Source organism: Rhinoraja longicauda, chromosome 2 (genome assembly GCF_053455715.1).
Source record: "Rhinoraja longicauda isolate Sanriku21f chromosome 2, sRhiLon1.1, whole genome shotgun sequence".
Lineage (NCBI taxonomy): Eukaryota > Metazoa > Chordata > Chondrichthyes > Rajiformes > Arhynchobatidae > Rhinoraja > Rhinoraja longicauda.
Genome location: NC_135954.1, coordinates 80,420,885 through 80,443,813, shown reverse-complemented (window position 1 = coordinate 80,443,813; position 22,929 = coordinate 80,420,885). Strand labels below are relative to the sequence as shown.

The 22,929-nt window shown below is 41.5% G+C and overlaps 1 protein-coding gene across 1 annotated transcript in view; it reads right to left on the bottom strand.

Annotated features, from left to right (window-relative positions):
- Positions 1 to 22,929, bottom strand: part of agmo (alkylglycerol monooxygenase) — a 260,731-nt gene that overhangs the window by 67,321 nt on the left and 170,481 nt on the right. The window contains exons 6-8 of the mRNA XM_078428926.1: positions 17,631 to 17,697; positions 7,553 to 7,618; positions 3,874 to 3,953 (exon numbers count right to left, since the gene is read on the bottom strand). Of these exons, the coding sequence (XP_078285052.1) occupies positions 3,874 to 3,953; positions 7,553 to 7,618; positions 17,631 to 17,697 (213 nt within the window). The remainder of the gene's footprint in view (positions 1 to 3,873; positions 3,954 to 7,552; positions 7,619 to 17,630; positions 17,698 to 22,929) is intronic.

Here is a 22,929-nt window from a genome sequence, read left to right as displayed (position 1 = left end):
AATGTCATTGATGAAGCAGCTAAGAGTGGATTGAACCCTGGACACTGCTTGTGAAACTCCTGTAGGACAAGGAACAAGGAACTGCAATGATGCCTTGGGTTAGGGACAACTGACTTCCAAGAACTGCAACCATTGATGCCCATTGGCTCCAAGTTTGTCACACTCCATCAAATGTGAGTAAAAGGCACTAGTGAACCAAGTGTGTTCTTAATAACAATTGGGTCATTGATTTCTTTGCAATTCCACATTTTAATTAAATTTAGATTCTGTGTGGATAAAACGGGGATTTGAATGCAGGTGTCCAGATTGTTATTCATCGAGAACTCGAGATAATAAGACCTGTGATTGACCTGCCGGCCCGGCCCACTACTTGTTTTTTTGAAGATAGACACAAAATGCTGGAGTAACTCAGTGGGGCAGGTAGCACATCTGGGGAAAATGGACAGGTGACATTTCGGGACATGACCCTTTATGAACATTGTTTTAGATTGTGTTAAACAAGTGGTGTCATATTTGTTCTTTGTATTAGTAGAGCTTTCCATACTGATTGAAGCCTTGATTTATTTTTAGTTCTACACAATATACTTGCAGGATAACTAGCATATAATACCATCCAGTTGCCATACACAGGGTTTCAACTGGCACAAGACTTGGCTCGAGTACTTGTACCAGCACCACTGAAATTATGGATTAGGTAGCCCACACCTTTAAAGACATAATATGGTAATGTTGTGCCATTCTTTCATACTTCCACTATTACCCATGCTAAAGATGGTCACAGTTTAATTATTATAATCCTTTTTTAGATATTTCTACTCTTTTCATCATGCCTGGCTGTGACTCTTACGAGCCTTTTATTTGTTGCTTGCTCTCACGAAGAGATAAATATACTGACAGAAATACAACAAATTACCAGTGCAATATATCATTGAGAACATGTTCTGTAAGAGGCTTCTCATGAACAGGGAAGTGGAGACTGAAAGTCTAATCTATAAATTTGATCTTCTTAACTTATTTAGATGATTGAAATTATTGTGTGCGGTCTGAAGAAGGATCCTGACTCGAAATGTTGCCTATTCATTCCCGCCTTAGATGCTACCAAACATGATGTGGGATTTCTAGATCCTGTTGCCAGGAACCTTGGCTTTGATGCAAATATGGGTGGATGGAGGCAGCTCCATTATCTGTTTTCATTTGTGTTTGATGGGGAAATAGGTGCTGGTCAGTAGTTACTTTTGCCACAGCACGGAGGGCTGCAGAATGCATCACTCAATTTAAGAGTTTTGTGACTCCTTTCATGTCAATATATTTAGCAGGATGGATTCCAATTCAAGTGGTCAAATATTGCTGCAAAATAAAACCCGTGAACAACAATACAATAAAGTGGGTGGCCAATCAGCCTCTCTGGCTAGTTAAATATATACAAGTGTAACAGAAACTGCGTGAATGGATGTCCTGAATTAATGACCTGGAACTTTGGGAAATGCCAGCAGTTTTACTGCAAGTTGCTGGAATTTAGCTCATGCGAAATGCCACAAGTTCAAGACTCTCTTGTGAATGCGTAAGCACTGAACTTGTTCGGTGGCTCCAACAGTGATTTCTCACCTGGGCTCCACCACTGGACTCTAAGTGAAGCAGGAGCATGCCGGATTACCCAGTGAGGATAATGGCCTCAAACCCTGAAGCAGGTTGGATCTAATAATCAGAAACACTTCAAACCAAATAAAACAGATTTAAACAATTGATATTTTGAATTAAAATAATATATTTATATGCATAATTACTGTTATAATCACAATATAAACATTCATATTAATTAAAATTAATATAAAAAGAAAAGCGCTTATCTGTTTCATCAGAGGACACTTCCATTATTCCAACAATGTCACAGTAAATATGCCAAACAAGGCCGGCATGCAGCTGAGGGACCAGAAACAAGGAACACACAGGCCTCAGTTCAACATGACTGAGTTCCACCTGTGCTGTGACCAATAATGGAAGCCCAGAAAGTAGGACGTTTTTTAAAATGCGATTGTGAGAGTTCAAGGTATGCATATTCCTCTTCGAGTGAAGGACAGGGCACACAGGGGAAACTATAGGCCGGTTAGCCTGACTTCAGTGATTGCTAAGATTTTAAAGTCCGTTATTAAGGATGAGCTTTCCAAATACTTTGAAGCACATGATAAAATAGGCCAAAGTCAGCAAGGTTTTGTGCAGGCGAGATCTTGCCTGAAAAATCTGTTGGAATACTTTGAGAATACTTTGGGAATCACAGTGGTGCAGCAGTCGAGTTGCTGCCTTACAGTGCCAGAGACCTGGGTTCAAAACTGAAATAGGTGCTGTCTACACAGAGTTTGTACGTTCTCCTTGCACACTCCAAAGATGTACAGATTTGTAGGTTAATTGGCTTCTGTAAGAATTGTAAATTGTTCCTAGTGTGTGTAGGATTGCAAGGGTTGATCGGTGGTCAGCGCGGACATGATAGCCCAAGGGCTTGTTTCCATGCTGTATATCTAGCAGGATAGATCAAGGAGAGTCAGTGGATGTTGTTTATCTGGATTTTCAGAAGACCTTTGATAAGGTGTCGCACGTGAGGCTGCTAAAGAAGGTGAAAGCCCGTGGTGTTAGAGGGAAGATACTGGCATAGATAGAGGTTAGCTGAATGGCAGAGTCGCTCAGCAGAGACCACACCAACATGCACAGCAGGGTGAACTCACGTATATATTTTATTTACAGTGGCAGGAAAATCCATGGTGCATGGGTGCTGTCCCTTGCCACCAGGGCACATGTAAGGTAATGCTGGTGATCTCAGGTTGGTCCTGGCAGCTCAGTCCTGGTCTTCAAAGGAGGAGGCATAGCTGTTCCCTACAGTTCACCCTTGCCTTGAGAGCAGGAGCTGGCGGACCCAATGATGCCCTGCAATTCCTTGGATGTTTGAAGGGGTAGTACTGGGCGTTTCTGGGTTATCCTAGCAGCCCAGTCTTTGCCTCTGTGTATGGACACATCCCCCTTGTCATCCATGGGAAGGAAGAGGCACTGGTATCTCAGGCTTGTCTTGGCCACTCAGTCTTGGCCTCAGTTGAGATACTGGCTGTCTAGGGTTTTTCCCAGCAGCTCAGTTCTGACCACACGGTGGTGCTGATCATCTCGGGTTTGTCCCAGTGGCTAGGTCCTCCTTAAACCGGTGTCAGCTAACTGGGAGATGGAGATCCTTCTCCTTCTCCTTCTCCTTCTCCTTCTCCTTCTCCTTCTCCTTCTCCTTCTCCTTCTCCTTCTCCTTCTCCTTCTCCTTCTCCTTCTCCTTCTCCTTCTCCTGAGGAGGCTGACAAGGTTCAAGTGGCCAAACCAAAATCAGCTAATTGGACCCAGCTGTTACCAATGATGCTGGGGATTGGCCTCCCTTGGCCTGTCAGCCAATGATAGGGGTCAGGGCGGCATCCAAGGGAGCGGCCGCTGTCTCACTGTGGATAAAAACATGACAATGATAAACCTTGCAAAAGCCATTGGAGATGTCTTGAGGACAGTCTGTATTATTGCTGAGGAAGTACTGGATATCCTAAAATGTTTAGAGCTACATAAATCACCTGGATTTCATCAAATATATCCAAGGACATTGTGGGAAGTTAGAGAATAAATTGAAGGATCCTGGCTGATATATATGAACCATCATTAGACACAAGTGAGGTGTCGGAAAACAGGTTAGGTTTTCAACCCTCATGTTAAAATATCCATTCTGTTCAAAATATGTTGCCTGAAAGGGAATGACTCTTGCCTCACAGTATGGCATAAATGGTTCAACACTATAGTGTAAGATATTAAATAAGACATGATGATAGAATAAATGCTTGCTCCCAATTAAATATATATAGATACCTGCACCCAGAAGGGTCCAAATGCATTGATCGGGTGAGTTAAGCCATAGATGACCTTTTCTTTTTCTGGCTCAAAGGTTCCTGTACAATCAAAGAAAAATAATGGTGAGGAGGATTTTATTTTCACCATGCATGTATCAGTCTTGCCTGATTCTATAGAGTAGGAAAGATAAATTCCTAAATCAGTTACTTTTTTGCATATCTTTCATTCATTGTTCTATATCTCTCTACATCATGGTCTATATCTCGTTTCCCTTTCCCGTTCATGTCTGTCAGTCTGAAGAAGGGTCTCGACCTGAAACGTCACCCATTCCTTCTCTCTAGAGAGATTCTGCCCATCCTGCTGAGTTATTCCAGCTTTTTGTGTCTATCTTCGTAGAAAAGTGAACATTGGTTGATTGAAGACTCAATGTTCTACAGTATATTCTTAGGGTTCTAAGATACTGTTGCATGCGTAATGCAAGCTTGTTTGGAACTGTGTCAAGCTTGTGCAAATACATCAAAACCAGACATATCCCTTGGACCTGTGAAAAAATGCTAACTGAGCAATGTGCAGCTATGTCAGTGGTTTTGCTTTAAGAAGAGGATCCTTGGCTGCAAAACTCTGACATGCACAAGTCACTATCAACCAGTATTAACATGCCAAAAGGCTTTTCTATTGCTCCCTCCTTTGCTGGAGAGCACTCTAGGGAAACAGGTAGATTGCTGTTCTAGTTTTCAAGTCGCAGCCACAGTGGTGTTCTGGGCTTCCTTTCATTAACCACCAACAATGGTGTCAAGTTAGGAGGAGGGGGGGTTCAACGAGATCTGGGTGTCCTAGTGCATCAGTCAATGAAAGGAGGCATGCAGGTACAGCAGGCAGTGAAGAAAGCCAATGGAATGTTGGCCTTCATAACAAGAGGAGTTGAGTATAGGAGCAAAGAGGTCCTTCTACAGTTGTACTGGGCCCTGGTGAGACCGCACCTGGAGTACTGTGTGCAGTTTTGGTCTCCAAATTTGAGGAAGGATATTCTTGCTATGGAGGGCATGCAGCGTAGGTTCACTAGGTTAATTCCCGGAATGGCGGGACTGTCGTATGTTGAAAGACTGGAGCGATTGGGCTTGTATACACTGGAATTTAGAAGGATGAGGGGGGATCTTATTGAAACATATAAGATAATTAGGGGATTGGACACATTAGAGGCAGGAAACATGTTCCCAATGTTGGGGGAGTCCAGAACAAGGGGCCACAGTTTAAGAATAAGGGGTAGGCCATTTAGAACGGAGATGAGGAAGAACTTTTTCAGTCAGAGAGTGGTGAAGGTGTGGAATTCTCTGCCTCAGAAGGCAGTGGAGGCCAGTTCGTTGGATGCTTTCAAGAGAGAGCTGGATAGAGGTCTTAAGGATAGCGGAGTGAGGGGGTATGGGGAGAAGGCAGGAACGGGGTACTGATTGAGAGTGATCAGCCATGATCGCATTGAATGGCGGTGCTGGCTCGAAGGGCTGAATGGCCTACTCCTGCACCTATTGTCTATTGTCTATTGTCTATAACCTTCTCTCACCTCTATGATCCTCATTAAAAAAAAACTCTGACATGATTTTTGTCACATTCTTCATTACAATTTTTATTTCCATATCTTTAAAGTGATGCGCCTTGAGATTTTTCTCTAAATTTAAAGATGTGAAAGAGTTGCAAACTGTTGTTGACTTTTGCATCAATCAGCAAATGCAGGAATCCAATGAACAAGGCTCAAAGTTATTGACGTGTTTAATGCAGACAGAGGTGAAAACTTCTGTGAAAAAAGATCAACGTTTAAGTAGCTGAAGTAGCCAACTGGTTAAGATAGGTTTTTGAAGAGACTTAAACAAATGTAAAGATAAATAATGTTAGTCACAGCCAGCTGTTGTGAGAATAACACAAAAGAAAATAAATTCTAAGATTTACAACCATCATGCAGAAAACTATTCACTGAAAGATCTTATTAAAAAAATGAGCTAATTGAGATTTTTGACACACTAAATGAACTGTACTGATTTGAAATTCTTTGGCTTGTACAAGTAGCATTATTGAAGGTTATCAGTAGAACCTGGCCCTAATAGGCAAATAGTATAACCAAAGAGCTTCACCTACAGTTACACTGTTAAGATGGAATTTAAATGCACGATATGTAATTGACACACAAATTATAATTTGTGTGCAATTTTACCCATTTGGTAAGATATCTAACACTTTTGTTTGAGTTCTTTATCTTTGCTCATTAAAGAAGAAGGGCCTTTTCAAAAATTTGGTGGCAGAACACCAAAAGAGTCAGTTAGAGGCCAATTTTAAAGGAACAATTTGGTGTCTATAGTGGCAACTTCGATCCTTACCATCAAGTCATCTCCTTTGGTCGCCACGTCATGAAAGGAATGAGTGATCATTCTTGGCGCAAACAACAACCGAGAGATCTTCACGACGTTTCAGTTTAATTGCTCTTTTATTGAAGTAGTAATACAAACAGATTAGTATTTCTCCCGTCATAGATTTGTTAAGAACTGTATCTAGCCATGGCTTCTCGACATCTGAAGCATTATGTCAGTGCATTCCCAATTATACTCCTAATTCTGGCTCCTCCCAGTCCATATATGCACATATACCCATATATGTACTCATCTCACGACAACCCCCCTGTCCAAAAATAATACAGCAGGATACAAAATAATATAATATGCTAAGACAGCTAGTAAACACAAATAGCTCCAACAGTGCCTTTCTCATTATTAATTTGCTCACACAATGAGTCTTGTATACAAGTTTTTCATTCTGTTGTAAAATTGAACATCATTTAACAAATCACCATTTCCACAATAAAGTAGTAAAATGAAACATTGCTTCATGTTAATTCAGGAGGAATTAAAGAAGTTCTGTCAATGATAAAAAAACTTTTTGTTGATGAATTCCAAGCCCCTGATACAGATCAAAGATAATTTAAAAAAATTAAAGCATGTAAACAGGCTGTACAAGGGAATTATTGGCACTGGTCTCTTCTAATGACATTATATCTGGGAGATAGGACAAAATGAAGCCATCAGGTGAAACACAGTTAAAGGTTGGCTGTTAATTGGAATAGAACTTCATTTAGTCTCCATTTTGGAGTTAACCATTCCATTCTTATCTTTAATATTTCCCCTCACAAATTTGTTCTTCTTCCGGTAATACTCTCACTTTAAATTTGTTCCATGTGAAAGACGAGTAAGGTGGAGCTTTTGACTGGAGAATGTTGATTTAACAGGTGTGGTGTCTCTGTGACCCAGTGCGGAACCACTGACTGTTCCGGGCGCCTTAAGACTGCTCTGGAAATTCTATGGGAATGTCCCCCGTGAGAATGCTCCCTAATGGAGTTTTTATATCCGTTCTCCTTTTTTTCTGGAAAATAAAATCTACTGAACTGCGATGCAGGAAGCGAACAGACAGGGGTTTTCACAGACAACTATTATACTTCAATGCCAGAAGCTAGTCAATTGTTATGGCTCATAAGAGCTTTCAGAAAGAAGGATTTTTTTCTGAGGTTGTGGTTTTCATTTGTCCTAACAGATGATGTATGCAAACCTACTTTTATGAAGTGAATAACAATCAGTGTCTTCGCACCCTGCTGTGTGTAAAAAAAAACATGGATTTGTTTTAACTAGTCTACCAAAGAAAAGCAATTCCACCTACTCACCAAAAATCCTGTCCCAAATAATTAGAGTTCCAGCATAATTCTTGTCAATGCAGTATGGATTTCGCCCTGAAAAACAGCATTGGGTGAAACATAAAGATTATTTTTGCATGACTTGGACTCATGGCTTATTTGGCTCATTCACATTTGGTTTGCAAATAACTTGGAACATAACTAAGAAAAAAAATCAATCACTGATTCTTTGCGAGTAAGAATGGCATGGTGGCGCAGCAGTAAAATTGCTGTCTTACAGCGCCAGAGACCCGGGTTCGATCCTGACTACAGGTGCTGCCTGTACTGAGTTTGTACGTTCTCGTCGTGACTGCATGGGTTTTCTCTGGGAGTTCCGGTTTCCTCCCATGCTCTAAAGACATACAAGTTTGTAGGTTAATTGGCTTCGGTAGAAATTATAAATTGTCCCTTGTGTGCAGGATAGTGTCAGTGTACGGGGATTGCTGGTCGGCGTGGACCCGTTGGACTTAAGGGCCTGGTTCCGCACTGTATCTCTAATCTAATAATCTAATGTTAAACATGGGAGAAAAAAAAATTATCACTTAAAATTTGCGTTCATTCTTTTAAGGACTGCCGTGGACTGGATTAAACGAGGATGACTCTGGCATCTTGTTATTCCAGAACCATAACTGTTTTCACACCATCGCTTCTTCTGATATAATCATAGAGCCATACAGCAGGGAAACTGTCCCTTCAGCCCACCTTGTCCATGCTGACCAGGATGACATTTTGAGTTTGTCTCATTTGCCTGCATTTAGCCCATGGCCCTCTACACCCATATATCAATCCATATATCTGTCCAAATATTTTTTTTAAGTCATAATTGGATCTTCTTCTATTTCCAACTTCTTCCTATAACTCAAGCTCCAAGCAAGCTAACATCCTGGTGAATCTCTTCCAATAGACAATAGTTGCAGAAGTAGGCCATTCGGCCCTTCGAGCCTTCCGCAGCCTTTCAACTTAATGACACGCTTCCTCTAGCTGGGCAACCACTACTATAAGTGTTATCTCAACAAAAACTTATGCAACTGCATCATAATGTCTCAACCTTTGTTCTTAATACCTTCTCAATGAAGGTAAGTGCGCCAAATATCTTCTTCACCACACTGTCCATCTGACTCACCGCTTTTCGGGAACAATGCACCTGTGCCCCCAGATCTTTCTGTTCTGCAATACTCTTCAGGCTCCTTCCATTTACCGTGCAAGTCCTGCCCAGGTTTGACACACCAAAGTGCAAAACCTCGCACTTGTCAAAGTTAAATTTCACTTGCCATTCCTCGGCTCACCTTTCCAACTGATCTAGATCTTGTTGCAAACTTAGATATCCTTCCTCACTGTCGACTATACCACAAATTTGGTGTCATTTGCAAAATTGTTACCGATGTTAACTTAATTGCCATCTAAATCATTAATGTACAAACAAGCAGCAAGGGACCCAATACCAACCCCTGCAGCACACCACTGGTCACAGGTCTCCCATAAAAATAACAACCCTCCACAACTTCCACAACTACCTCTTGACTCCTTCCATTCAACCAATATATCTTAAATCATATTTAACATCTCTGTTCTGGATTAGAGCATAAAAACTAAAGAACTAGGAGTAGCAGCATGCCATTAAGCCCCTCGAACCTGCAGTCATTCATTATTAAGGCTAAATTGAACACAGCCATGATACTGGCCTACTATCTTGCCCTCAACCCCATTTTCCTGCTGGACTCCAGAACGTTCAACTTCCCTGTAGTCCAAAAAACGTTCAATTTCCACCTTGTTTTCAATTACACCATCACCACAGATCTCAGGGTACATAATTCCAATGTCTCTGCCTTTGAGGGAATAAATTCCTTCTCATTTCTAGAATAAACCAAGCTCGTAGATCCTCCATGAAAAAATAAAGCATCCTCTCTGCATCTGCCCTGCCTTCCGCTTAGAACATATATTTCAATGAGATCATGTCTCATTCTTCTAAACCCCAATGAGTGGACACTCAACCTGCTTAATGTGGTTAAGCAGCATGGGGCAGCACGGTGGCACAGTGGTAGAGTTGCTGCCTTGCAGCGCCGGAGACCCCGGTTCGATCCTGACTACGGGTGCTGTCTGTACGGAGTTTGTACGTTCTCCCCGTGACCTCGTGGGTTTTCTCCGAGATCTTCGGTGTCCTCTCACACTCCAAAGACGTACCGCTATGTAGGTTAATTGGCTTGGTAAATTTAAAAATTGTCCTTAGTGTGTGGGGCAGTGTTAATGTGCAGGGATCACTGGTCGGCGTGGATTTGGTGGGCAGAAGGGCCTGTTTCCGCGCTGTATCTAAACTAAACTAAACCTTTCCATATAAGACATCTCAGGAATCATGCTATTAGACTTTCCTTGCACTCTGCTCATAATAACCATTTCCTTCCTTCAATAAGAAAGTCAAAAGTATCAGAAAGAACTGTAGAATAAGTCTCATCTACACTCTAATCGTAACAAATGTTTACCATCCACCTGTATCCTTTTTTCTTAGAAAATGGATTTCACCCATTTTTGTTTCACTCACTGGGTGCTACATTTTCACCTATGGCATCCTTGATATGTAGAATCATAGAAAATAAGTGCAGGAGTAGTCCATTTGGCTCTTCAAGCCAGCACCGCCATTCAATATGATCATGGCTGATCATCCAAAATCAATACCCGTTCCTGCTTTTTCCCCATATCCTTCGATTCCGTTCGCCCTAAGAGCTATATCTAACTCTCTCTTGAAAACATCCAGTGAATTGGCATCCACTGCCTTCTGTGGCAGAGAATTCCACAGATTCACAACTCTCTGGGTGAAAACTGTTTCCTCACCTCAATCCTAAATGGCCTACCCCTTATTCTTAAACTATCACCCCTGTTTCTGGAATCCCTCAACATGGGAACATTTTTTCTGCACTTAGCCTGTCCAATCCCTTAAGAATTTTATATGTTTCCACAAGATCCCCCCTTATCCTTCTAAATTCCTGTGAATATAAATATTATCATGCTTTCTTCCTCTAAAATTTAACAAGTGCAATAATCATGCGGTTGTTGCATCATCCGTACGCTGAATCATGAGAAACAAGTTATTACTGTCACAAGAGCTCACTCACAAAAGACATCTGCAGAGAGAAAACAAGAGGAGGAGGAGGACAGAAAGCTGTAAATGAGAGGCTGGGGAATTGCTGGCAGAGAGTTGGCAGTACATGGGTCTCTACGTGGAGGTTCCCATGGCCCAAGGAGGTTGCTAATTGCACCCTGTGCAATGCATGGTCGCAAGACACTGTTGGCAACTGCTGCATCAAAGCCATAAATCATAATGTTCGTAAACTGAAGACATCAGCCTGCAGAGGCTTCTCCCTCTGCTCACGACTACCAGCAATGAGATTCTTAATACACTTACTATAATTACATTACCACGACATTGAAAAACTCAAGTGCAGTAACCTTTAATGTTACATAAAAAATAGGTGGAGGAGGCCATTCGGCCCTTCGAGCAATTCATTGTGATCATGGCTGATCATCCACAATCAGTAACCTGTGCCCAACTTCTCCCCATACCCCTTGATTCCACTAGGCCCCAGACCTCTATCCAACTCTCTCTTAAATTCATCCAGTGATTTGGCCTCCACTACCCTCTGTGGCAGAGAATTCCACAAATTCACAACTCTCTGGGTGAAAATGTTCCTTACCTTAGTTTTAAATGGCCTCCCCTTTATTCTAAGATTATGGCCTCTGGTTCTGGGCTCCCCCAACATTGGGAACATTTTTCCAGCATCTAGCTTGTCCAGTCCTTTTATAATTTGATATGTCTCTATAAGATCCCCTCTCATCTAAACTCCAGTGAATACAAGCCTAGTTTTTTCAATCTTTCCTCATATGACAGTCCCGCCATCCCAGGGATCAATCTCATGAACCTACGCTGCACTGCCTCAATTACAAGGATGTCCTTCCTCAAATTAGGAGACCAAAACTGTGCATAATACTCCAGATGTGGTCTTACCAGGGCCCCATACAACTGCAGAAGAACCTCTTTACTTCTATACTGAAATCCTCTCGTTATGATGGCCAACATGCCATTAGCCTTCTTCACTGCCTGCTGTATCTGCACGCCAACTTTCAGTGACTAGTGTACAAGGACACCCAGGTCTCGCTGCACTTCCCCCTTACCTAACCTGACACCATTGAGATAATAATCTGCCTCCTTGTTTTTGCCGCCAAAGTGGATAACCTCACAGGTATAATGCATGTTATACCTTATCACATGCATTTTTTTAAATCCTAATAGAATCTACCTTCAGGCTCCCTTTTTATCCATCCTGTTCATTTCATCCTCAAAGAACTCTAAGGAATTTGTCAAACATGATTTTCCTTTTGGAAATACAAGCCTTTCGGAAAACCATGTTCACTCCGCCTTAAAGAAATCAGTCAAGGTTTGCATTATTGATGGAAACAACCATGCTAGGAAAAACAAGTCTGATAAGAACGCGTTCGGCCATGACATCCCTATAGCCCGATAAGAGTCCACGTAAATACTCTTGAATAATGACCAACTTGTCAAGATATTTGAATGTGCCATGTGATTGTGAAAAGTTGGCAATCCATTAACAAATTTTAGAAAAGGTTCTTTCAGTAAATTACAGCAATCCAAGTATACTCACTGGGAATGTTATCAATTATAGAAATAGGAGATGTGAACACAGGTAAAAGGCAAACAGCTTAACTTGAAGAGATTGTTTGAAGAGTTCCCTGTAATTGGAAAGCAAAATATCGAGGAATAAATGTAATACTAAAGGACAAACTGGTGCACAACTAGCCAGTGCCTGTTTGAGCCAGTGCAGGCATCTTGCTGCCAGCTCTTTAGTCAACACTAATCATATTGTTAAGATGATTAGCACCTCTGTTGGGTATCCCAATTTCAGATGTAGCTGAGGCCAGATGAAGGTAATCTGCAGGATGCAGGTTTGCAGCCCCAGTCCTCAACTTTTAAGTATCCAGTATATCTTCCATTGACAGCTCAGGCAGCGACAATGTGAACTCCAACCCTTTCTGCTTTTGGCAGGATTACTCTGTGACACTCTAGTATGCTCATCTCTCCTTTACCTACCCATCGCAAGCACTTGAGATGAGTTACTTGTATTGTCACATGTGACAAGTCACAGTGAGATGCTATGTTTTTGCATACCTAAGAGTCACCACAAGGGCGGCGACAAAGTTACAAAGTACCTTTTTTTTTGTAGCCCCTCACCCTCTGTAGTTCTTGATCCTGAGGATCCGACCACCGACCCCGGGGCCCAGGCCTCTGACTTCGGGACTCCAACCGTGGGTGCTGGAATGATTTCACCAATTTCTTTTGCAACTATAGGAGGTGCAACACCTGTCCTTACTTCTCCACCCTCACCATCATCCAGGAACCCAAACAGCTCTTCCAGGTGAGACAGTCAGAGATTCACATGCACCTGCTCTAACCTAACCAATTGCATTATGTGCTCCCAATGTGACCTCTCCCACAGCATTGAGAGCAAACGTAGACTGGGCAACTGCTTTGCCAAGCGCTTGAATTCTGTCTATCATGGCCAACTCGAGCTCCTGGTTGCTAGTCATTTCAATTCTCCACCCCATTTCCATCTACCTGTCCTTCAAATCCAGGGTGAGGTCAAACTAAACAAAAAGGAACAGCAACTCATATTCCTCCCTGGTAGTCTGCAAACCAACAACAAGAACATTGAATTCTCTCATTTCAGATAACTTGCTTCCCCTTGGGACCTATATGCAAGCACATGCTCCTCTTGTCTTCTTCTTTCTCACAACACGCTATTCCCTTTCAACCAGATTCTTCCCCACCCACCCCATTTGCCCATCACCCCCACCCTCCTCCCATCAGGTTCCCTCCCGCCACTCTTCCCATCTACCCACGACATCTTCCTTATTTGGTCCCATACTCCACCTTCCTTTCCCATCAGATTCCATCATCTTCAACCTCCACCTATCATGTCCCAGCCTCGGATATATCTCCACCTCTCTCGCCCCCATTTTATTCCATCCACCAATTCACCCCTTCTCACCTGGATCCATCTACTGGGGCCAGCACTTATCCCACCCCTCTCAACTCTTTATACTGGCTATGTCCCCTGCACTCTTTCAGTCCAGAGGAAGCACCTTGGACCAAAATGTGAAAATGTCAACCATCCACTTCCCTCCACAGATGTACCCACAGATGCTGCCTCACCTGTTGAGTTCCTCCAGCAGTTTGATTTTTGCTTTAGTCCCACTTCTTGAAGATGATCTTTGTCTAACACCTTCGTAGCAGAAATTTTCCTTGCCACTTGCCTGAATGTCCTTTAAGTCTCGCTGCTTATAGGTATGTACTGGTTTATTTGTTGAGGAGCTGTGATCTAGAATTAATCATTGTGTAACCATCAATGAGTATCCACACTTCTGATCCGATGGTGGACGGAAGTTTATGAATGAAGTAACTGAAGATAGTAGAACTTGGAAAGTGACCTTACTAACTCATACAATGGTGTTTAGTTTAGTTTAGTTTAGATACAGTGTGGAAACAGCCCCCTTGGCCCACCAAGTCCGTGCAGACCAATGATCACCTGAACACCAGTTCTATCCTGCAGACTAGGGATAATTTACATAAGCCAATTATGCACGTCTTTGGAATGTGGGAGGAAAGAGGAGGCACCCAAAGAAAACACACTAGGTCACAGGGAGAATGTGTAAACTCCATACAGACAGCACCCGCTGTCAGGGTCAAAACTGGGATGTAAGCCAGCAATACTGCCGCGCTACAGTGCTGCCCTAAATGTCTTGGAAAAAGAGCAAGGAAGGACTAATTGGATACCTCTTGCTGTGCCACAACAGGCATGATGCACTAAATGGGTTAACTCTGTGAACAATTATTCAAGTGCTCCTACGCCACAATAAAAGAACAGTTGCAGCAGGATTAAATATGATTTTTTAAATAATATAGATCGATATTAAACAGGGCAAGGGCACTTTCGCTGATCGGAGCGTCACTGGCAATAAAATCATCAAATGAAAATCACTGATTGAGGTGAAACAGTATTCAAACACACAGCATTACGTGAGCGTGGAATGTTTGCTGCAGATCGTTGCTTTTTTAAGTTAAGGGAAAATTGGTCATTTGAAGAAGAGAAAGAATCAAGGTTATGCATGAATAAATAAATTACTAAGAATACTAATACCTTTTCTAACAGGGAGATATAATGGGGCAAATAGGTCCACTTCCATTTGAGAAATTTTTGGCGTGAAACTGCTTTTGTACTGATTTTGGAAAACCATCATACATATTTGAACAAAGGCATAGCAACAAACGGATTGCAGAATTAGCTCAGACTCCACATCCACATTAATGGAATTTGAATCCAGAGATTTTGAACAAGGCAGTTCTGTGCAATGTCTGAAGCAGGGTCTTTGACAGTCGAATCAGGCTTTCCATTGAGGTGTGGAGCTGAACAATGACTTAAGTTCTCATACAGGCAGGGATTGAAACATGTTTTCAACCTCCAGGGATAAGGTCCAGAAAACTGAATCATAATGTACTTTATTTAAAATCTCGGAAAATGTGGAAACTATCTGTATAGTTTTGTAACCCCAATCCTGACACCTGTATTATCCTTCTCTTTTCAGGCAATTTAAATTTGCAGTTCGCAGAAAACTTGTTTCATTTTTTTATGGTTACCCAGTCTGATACAGGTTCATCAACCTGAAACGTTCACCATTTCTCCCTGCACCGATGCTGCTTGGCCTGTTGAATATCTGCATCCAAATTTTTTTAAATGTTTATAAAAAAGCACTTTTGACATGTCAGTGGATCTCAGAGATGCTATAATTGTGAATTAATTGTGAAGCAAGTCCAATTGTGGCATAGTAGAGCAGCAGGCTGAACTGCTACTACCTCACAGCAACTGAAATGCAGGTTCAATCCTGACCTCTGGTGCAGTCTATGTCATTATGTCCTGTGGGTGACACAGACCTGGTAGGCCGAAGGCTCTGCTTCCATGCTATATCATTCCATGACTCTCTATTTTGACTAAGAGTCCTGACTTACCTGCAAACTTAAAGCACACGGTATTGAGGGTTCAGTGTTGAGGTGGATAGAAAATTGGTTGGCGGACAGGAAGCAAAGAGTAGGAATATACGGGTCCTTTTTGGAATGGCAGGCAGTGACTAGTGGGGTACCGCAAGGCTCAGTGCTGGGACCCCAGTTATTTACAGTGTATATTAATGATTTGGACGAGGGAATTGAATGCAACATCTCTAAGTTTGCGGATGACACGAAGCTGGGTGGCAGTGTTAACTGCAAGGAGGTTGCTAGGAGGCTGCAGAGTGACTTGGATAGATTAGGCGAGTGGGCAAATGCATGGCAGATGCAATATAATGTGGATAAATGTGAGGTTATCCACTTTGGCGGCAAGAACAGGAAAGCAGAGTATTACCTGAATGGTGACCGATTGGGAGAAGGGGAGATGCAACGTGACCTGGGTGTCATGGTGCACCAGTCATTGAAAGCAAGCATGCAGGTGCAGCAGGCAGTGAAGAAAGCGAATGGTATGTTGGCATTCATAGCAAGAGGATTTGAGTTTAGGAGCAGGGAGGTTCTGCTGCAGTTGTACAGGGCCTTGGTGAGACCGCACCTGGAGTATTGTGAGCAGTTTTGGTCTCCTAACCTGAGGAAAGACGTTCTTGCCTTAGAGGGAGTACAGAGAAGGTTCACCAGATTGATCCCTGGGATGGCGGGACTTACATATGAGGAAAGACTGGATAGACTGGGCTTGTACTCGCTGGAATTTAGAAGACTGAGGGGGGATCTTATAGAAACATATAAAATTCTTAAGGGGTTGGAGAGGCTAGATGCGGGAAGATTGTTCCCGATCTTGGGGGAGTCCAGAACCAGGGGTCACAGCTTAAGGATAAGGGGGAAGTCATTTAGGACCGAGATGAGAAAACATTTCTTCACACAGAGAGTGGTGAGTCTGTGGAATTCTCTGCCACAGAAGGTAGTTGAGGCCAGTTCATTGGCTATATTTAAGAGGGAGTTAGATGTGGCCCTTTTTGCTAAAGGGATCAGGGGGTATGGAGAGAAGGCAGGTACAGGCTACTGAGCTGAATGATCAGCCATGATCATATTGAATGGCGGTGCAGGCTCGAAGGGCCGAATGGCCTACTCCTGCACCTATTTTCTATGTTTCTATGTTTCTATGTTTCTATGACCCAAAATGTCATCTAACTATTGGTGAGTAAGTTGCAGATGGCACCAATATTGCTGGGGTCATAGACTGCGAGGAAAACTCTCAAGGTATAGAGTGGGGTATAGATCAACTACAGAAATGAGCGAAGAAATGGCAGCAGATGAAGTTTAATCCAAGCAAGTGTGAAGTGTTGCACTTTGGGAGGTCAAATGTAAGGGGAAAATATACAATTAATGGCGTGATCCTTAATAGCATTGATTTATAGTGAGGTCTTGGGTTCCAAGTCCCTAATTCCCTGAAAATGGCAACACAAGTCAATAGAGTGTTTAAGAAGGCATTCGTTATATTTGCTTTCGTAGGTCCTGCATTGAGTATAAGAGTCAGGAAGTCACGATCCAGCTTTATATGACTCTGGTCAGGCAAAGTCCCATAAATATTGCGTTATTAGCATAAATATTGTCAGTGGAATGATATGTTTCACAGGAAGAACTATTGACTTTAGACAATATTAAACCAATTCTTTTATTTTGTCTGTCATGTTTTCCTTTACCTTTGTCCAGGATGAATCATGTACAATTCTGGTATGTACAATTTCATGCACAACTGGTTACCTCTCGCACAAATTTCAGAACAAAGTAATCCAAACGTAATTTTTCCTTTAAACATAAAATTCTTGAGAAAGATTATTATTCCACCATTGAGATTTGATTCCTTTGATACAATCTATTTTAGTAATCTCTTCAAAACCACTAAATAAAAAATAAGGTGGAAGATGTTTGCTGACAGTTTTCCAGACAGCCGGAAATATTACACATTTTACAAGACAGAAGTCCATTCTATCAAGCCAGACTCACCATGATGGACTCTGTGGTGACTGGGTGTGTTGAGGATCAATTCCAGAGGCCCAAGGTTACCAATTATCTGCAACAGAGTCAGGAAACCATTTAACACTGCGCTTTAATGCCAAAATCGAAAAATAACTACCCGCAGTCAACTCAAGGGATTAGGAAACAATTTTATTTTTAAACTCAAAATGACAGAAAAGCAGATGTTGAAATATCACATTGTAATAGCTACCATAAGGACTATTTTGAGTTTTATTTAAACTGAATATCCTTGAACAGACGGCTAATTAAAATTGTTTTATTTTAGAGGAAATTGCAAGGTAAAAGGCAAGTTTAGTCTGTGGTTTAGATGGTCTATGATATTCTCAACGTGTAGAAGTCTCAGAGCGTCTCAACATTTTCTCAGAAGGAAGCTCTGGTTTCTTTTAAGCAGTCCTGATTTTGTTCGTTTTTCTCAAAAATAAACACTGAAATTTGTACATGAACAAAGAAAATGTAATTTGGAAAGCAATGAAATGCAAATGAAATCCTTGACTCCATCTATGAAAAAAAGACAGTGTTAATCTTTAGTTGCTCAAAATAATCTTAAATTAACATCCAGTAATTTTCAATATAGTATTTGTAGGGCTCCCGTTCTAAATTGAAAAGCATATTCTCATCGAGAAATGACATTTTGAAATAGAATTTGTGTAGAGACATGTTGGTAAAGGTATTAACTAATCAAGACTAATTCCACATAATACAGTCCTTTCCTCAGGAATTTATTATTATGTCCTCAGCCTCTTGTGGTGAAGCATACTTCTGTCGAATTTCAATGCATATTTTTCTTATTCACTCTTCCTCTGAATATTTTTCCAATTGATGAATAGTTCAGAACAAAGTGCAAAAATACTTTGCTCAAGTTCATTATTCACACAGCTACTTCTTAAAATATCTATCATCATGTCTTACATTTTTAAAGGAACACAATGTTTCTGAACCTATTTTGCTGGGAGTGATGTCACTTCAAACACATTGAGAGTACACAGAGCGACAGAATGCTGTAAAATGGGCTACATGGGCTCAGAACATACGAGACAGACACAGGAGTGTTCCGTTTGTCCCCTGCCTCCATTCTCTACCATTCAACAAGATCATACTAGATTCTCTGCACCACCTTGCTGCACAATCCCCACAACCAGCGATCTCTCCGGTCTTCAAATATCTCTCAATCCCAGTACGAAATATGAACAACTGAATATTCACAACATGCTGCTGAAGAGAATTCCAAAACCTCTCTACACGGAGTGAAAACAATTCCATCTGCCCTCAATTCTCAACAACCAACTTTTATCCTGGGGATGTGACCTTTCAAGCTACCCCTGAGAACTGATCATGGGAAAGAACTTATCAGTATTTACTCTGTGATCTATTTTCAGGGAAAAAAAGTATAATTCAGAGTGTTAACATCAGATTTCAAGAGTTCAAGGAATTTCAGCATATTCTATCTATTTTTCCCTCATTGGACATGTTTCTCGTCTCAGGAAACAGTTAAGTGTAAATTGCATTCTGAGATAAGGAGATTAAAACTGTATTACCATGCTTTCTCACCCTTGTAATAAAAAGCAGTATTCTTTTTTTCTCTCCAATTGATCGCATTTCATGATTTAGAGGGGAAAATGTCCAAATCTCACTGAACAACAATATTTCACCTTTGAAATCCATTTAGGACAATAATCTGCTTTCCTTTTCATCTTGCCATAGTGAGAAACGCCACATCAGCCAGCAGGAGATAGAGGAACAGAAATGTTGACAGAAATGTGGAAGTCATTTAAAGGCCAGCAGATCGGAGTTCCGGACCGGTGTGTCTCAGTAGGGAGAAGGGAGAAGGATGGCAAGGTAAGACTTGATGCCCGGGAAGGTTGTAGATTTGATCATAAAGAAAAAGAGGCATAGGTACGGTTTATGAAGATGAAATCAGATAAGACTTTTGAGGAATATAAAGCAAGCAGGAAAGAACGTGTACACGGAATTATAAGGACCATAAGGGGCCCATGAACTGTCATTGGGAGGTTGGATTAAAGTCAGATTTGAGAAAATCCCAAGGCTTTTTATATGCAAATTATAAACAAAGAGGATAACTAAGTAGACAGGACCGCTCAGAGATAAAGGTGGGAATTTATGCTTGGAGGCAGAGGTTGTCAGCAAGGCACTAAACTATCTGTACTAACCAAGGAGAAGGACATAAAGTATCGTGAAAACAGTGTTATTAAAGTGGCAACTTCGTCCTTCCCAATAAAGTCCTTAAGCTTACCGTACGACGAAGGAGTGGAGCAATATTTCTTGATGCAAAACAACATCAGAGAGATCTTCACGACGTTTCAGTTTAGTTAGTCGTTTGTTGAAGTAGAAGTACAAACATATTAGTATATCTCCTGTCGTATAACTTTTGGTAAGAACTTAGTATCTTACCGTTGCTCCTTTGTATCTGAAGAATTACGTCAGTGAATTCTAAATTATACTCATAATCTGCCTCCTCCCCTGGCTCCTCCCAGTCCATATATGTAAGCCTCATATTCATCTCAGGACAACCCCCAAGTGTCCAAAAATAATACAACAGGATACAAAATAATATAATATGCTAAAATAACTAATAAACACAAATGGCTCCAACACACCGGCCCCTAATTGTACTAAGTATATAACGAAACAATTACTAATAAACATTAAAAGTAGCCATAAAAATTTCATACATAACCAAAAAAGCATGCACTATATATTGGTATCTAATCTACCGTAGTGATTCTTCAATCTTCAAGGCTACCGGTCTTTGCTGTACTCAGATATCAGCTTCTAGTAACAGACATATCTTCGTAATCAGTCTTTCCAAGATGTTGCTCTTCGTCTGAAGTCGAACAATACGCACAAAACCTTGTGCATCTGGTATAATCTCCAATATTCTGCCCATTAGCCAGAAAGTATGTGGGGCAGTGAAATCGGCCACCAGAACAATGTCACCTGTAGCGAAGCTTCTTTTGACCTTTGACCACCACTTGTCGTTCCTGGATCAAAGGTGATTCCTGGATCGCGTATCCACCGTTTCCAAAAAAGATCTGCCACATATTGTACCTGTCTCCATCTGCGTCTGATGTATAACTCTTCCTTCACAAATAGTCCAGGAGGTAGTGTGGGCTTGCCTTTCAACTGAAGAAGCTGGTTTGGTGTAAGCACTTCCAGGTCCATTGGATCATCAGAACTCTTGGTGATCGGTCAATCATTTAAAACTGCTTCAACCTCACAAATCAAAGTCTGCAATCCTTCATCGTCCAGAACTTGTCGGCTAAGAACTGAGCGCGGCACATTACGAACCATGCGGATCAATCGTTCCCAAACATCACCATGATGGGATCCTGCTGGAAAGCTAAAGTACCACCTTACCCCCTTCTGAAGCACAGCATTCCGGATCTTGTCCTGATTGAAGTTATTAAAAGCTTCTCTCAATTCTCTTTCTGCTTCGATAAAATTTGTACCATTATTTGATCTTAAAGATGAAACTTGACCTCATCGACAAATGAATCTTCATAACGCAGGAGTTGATGCAGGTGTCTGTATTAAGTGTATATGCCATGCCCTGCTTGCCATGCAGGTGAAGATTACACCATACCTTTTAAACAAAATTCGTCCTCTTTTCACTTCTATGGGACCAAAGTAGTCTACTCTTACATCTGTAAATGGAGGCACATCTGATTGAATTCTCACCAAAGGCAAATCTGCCATCTTTTAAACCCCAACTCTACCCCACTGACGTTTACACACAACGCAGTCTGTTATGATTTTCCTTGCAGCGGAGTTAGTACCTTTTACGGAGACAAGGCAGCATATGATTTCTTCCTCCATTTCCAAGCTGTTCATGGATATGTCGTAACAACAGTGTAGATATGTGAAGGTCTTTCGAGAGAATAATAGGATGCTTAGCCTCTTCAGGCATCATTAACCTATTCAGGCGACCACCTACTCTCAGAAGTCCATCATTCAGCACTGGATCCAATTTGTACAAAAGACTACCTCCTTTGACTATTACCACCTTCTAGTGCTGATAGTACTTCCTCGAATCTTTGTCTTTGCCTGAAAGAGATGATTGTGCTTTCTGACTGAGGAAGATCTTCTAGACGTAAACATTGCCCGCGGAGTGTTGCTTTAAAGACTTGCATCTCATTTTCAACCTTTTCTTTCCGCTGGCCAGGATCCTTTTCAAGGTTACTCACAGCAGCCTGAATTTCCTTTCTCTTTCGAGTCCGTTGCAAGAGCATTTTCTTTACTTTAAGAAACCAAGCTATGGCAAAGTTCAGCTTCCTCCATGATGAAAAATAAGTGATCAGAGACTTTGTGGGGTTCAATGGATCCTTGACAATAATGTTCATAATAATATCTTGCTTAATTTCTGGATCATTAGCAGAAATTGCAAATTCGAAGTGATGTTTTGGCCATTCTCTTTCAGATTTACAGAGAAATTATGGTCCTTTGATCCATCTTTTACGGCTTAAAAAGTGGTCTGCTGTTAGTCCTCGAGATGCTTAATCTGCAGGATTCTCCTTTGTGCCAACATATCTCAATTGTGATACATCAGGAGCATCCCTTATAATAGAGATTCTGTTTGCTACGAATGTTTGAAAGCATTGGTTTTGTTGTTGATGTACTAAAGCACCATTGTGCTATCGGTCCAGAGATGGATTTGTCCAGTTGAAGCTGTAATTCTTTTCACAGCATTGTGTCAACTCTGACAGCTAGGAGTACAGCTGTAAGCTCCGTTCTGGGATTGGTCATCTGTTTTAATGGTGTCATTCTGGCTTTTCCCATAATAAATGCAATATCCACCTCTTTGCTTTCGTTGTCCAGTCGTAGACATGAAACTGTACCGTAGCCACTTTCACTGGCGTCTGAGAAGTGGTGCAGCTGTGCATATCTGATTTGACCAAAGCTCGTAGGCTTCACACACCTGTCCACCTTAAACTCTGCAATCTTATTGAGATCTGCAAGCTATCCTGTCCATCGCTGAGAAAAGGTTGGGGTATATCTTCATCCCAACCAAGTTTCTCCTTCCAGAGTTCCTGCATAATCAGCTTGGCTGGCAAAGTGAATGGAGCTAGAAATCCTGCAGGATCGTATATACAGCCGACTACAGACAGAACTGTCTATTATACGATCGTTCCTGTACAGCAATTCTGAACTTGAACACATCTGTTTCAACGCACCAGCGCAATCCCAGTGCTCTCTCCATTGGCAGATTGTCCATGTCCAAGTCCAACTCCTTGATCTCTTTAGTTCTGCT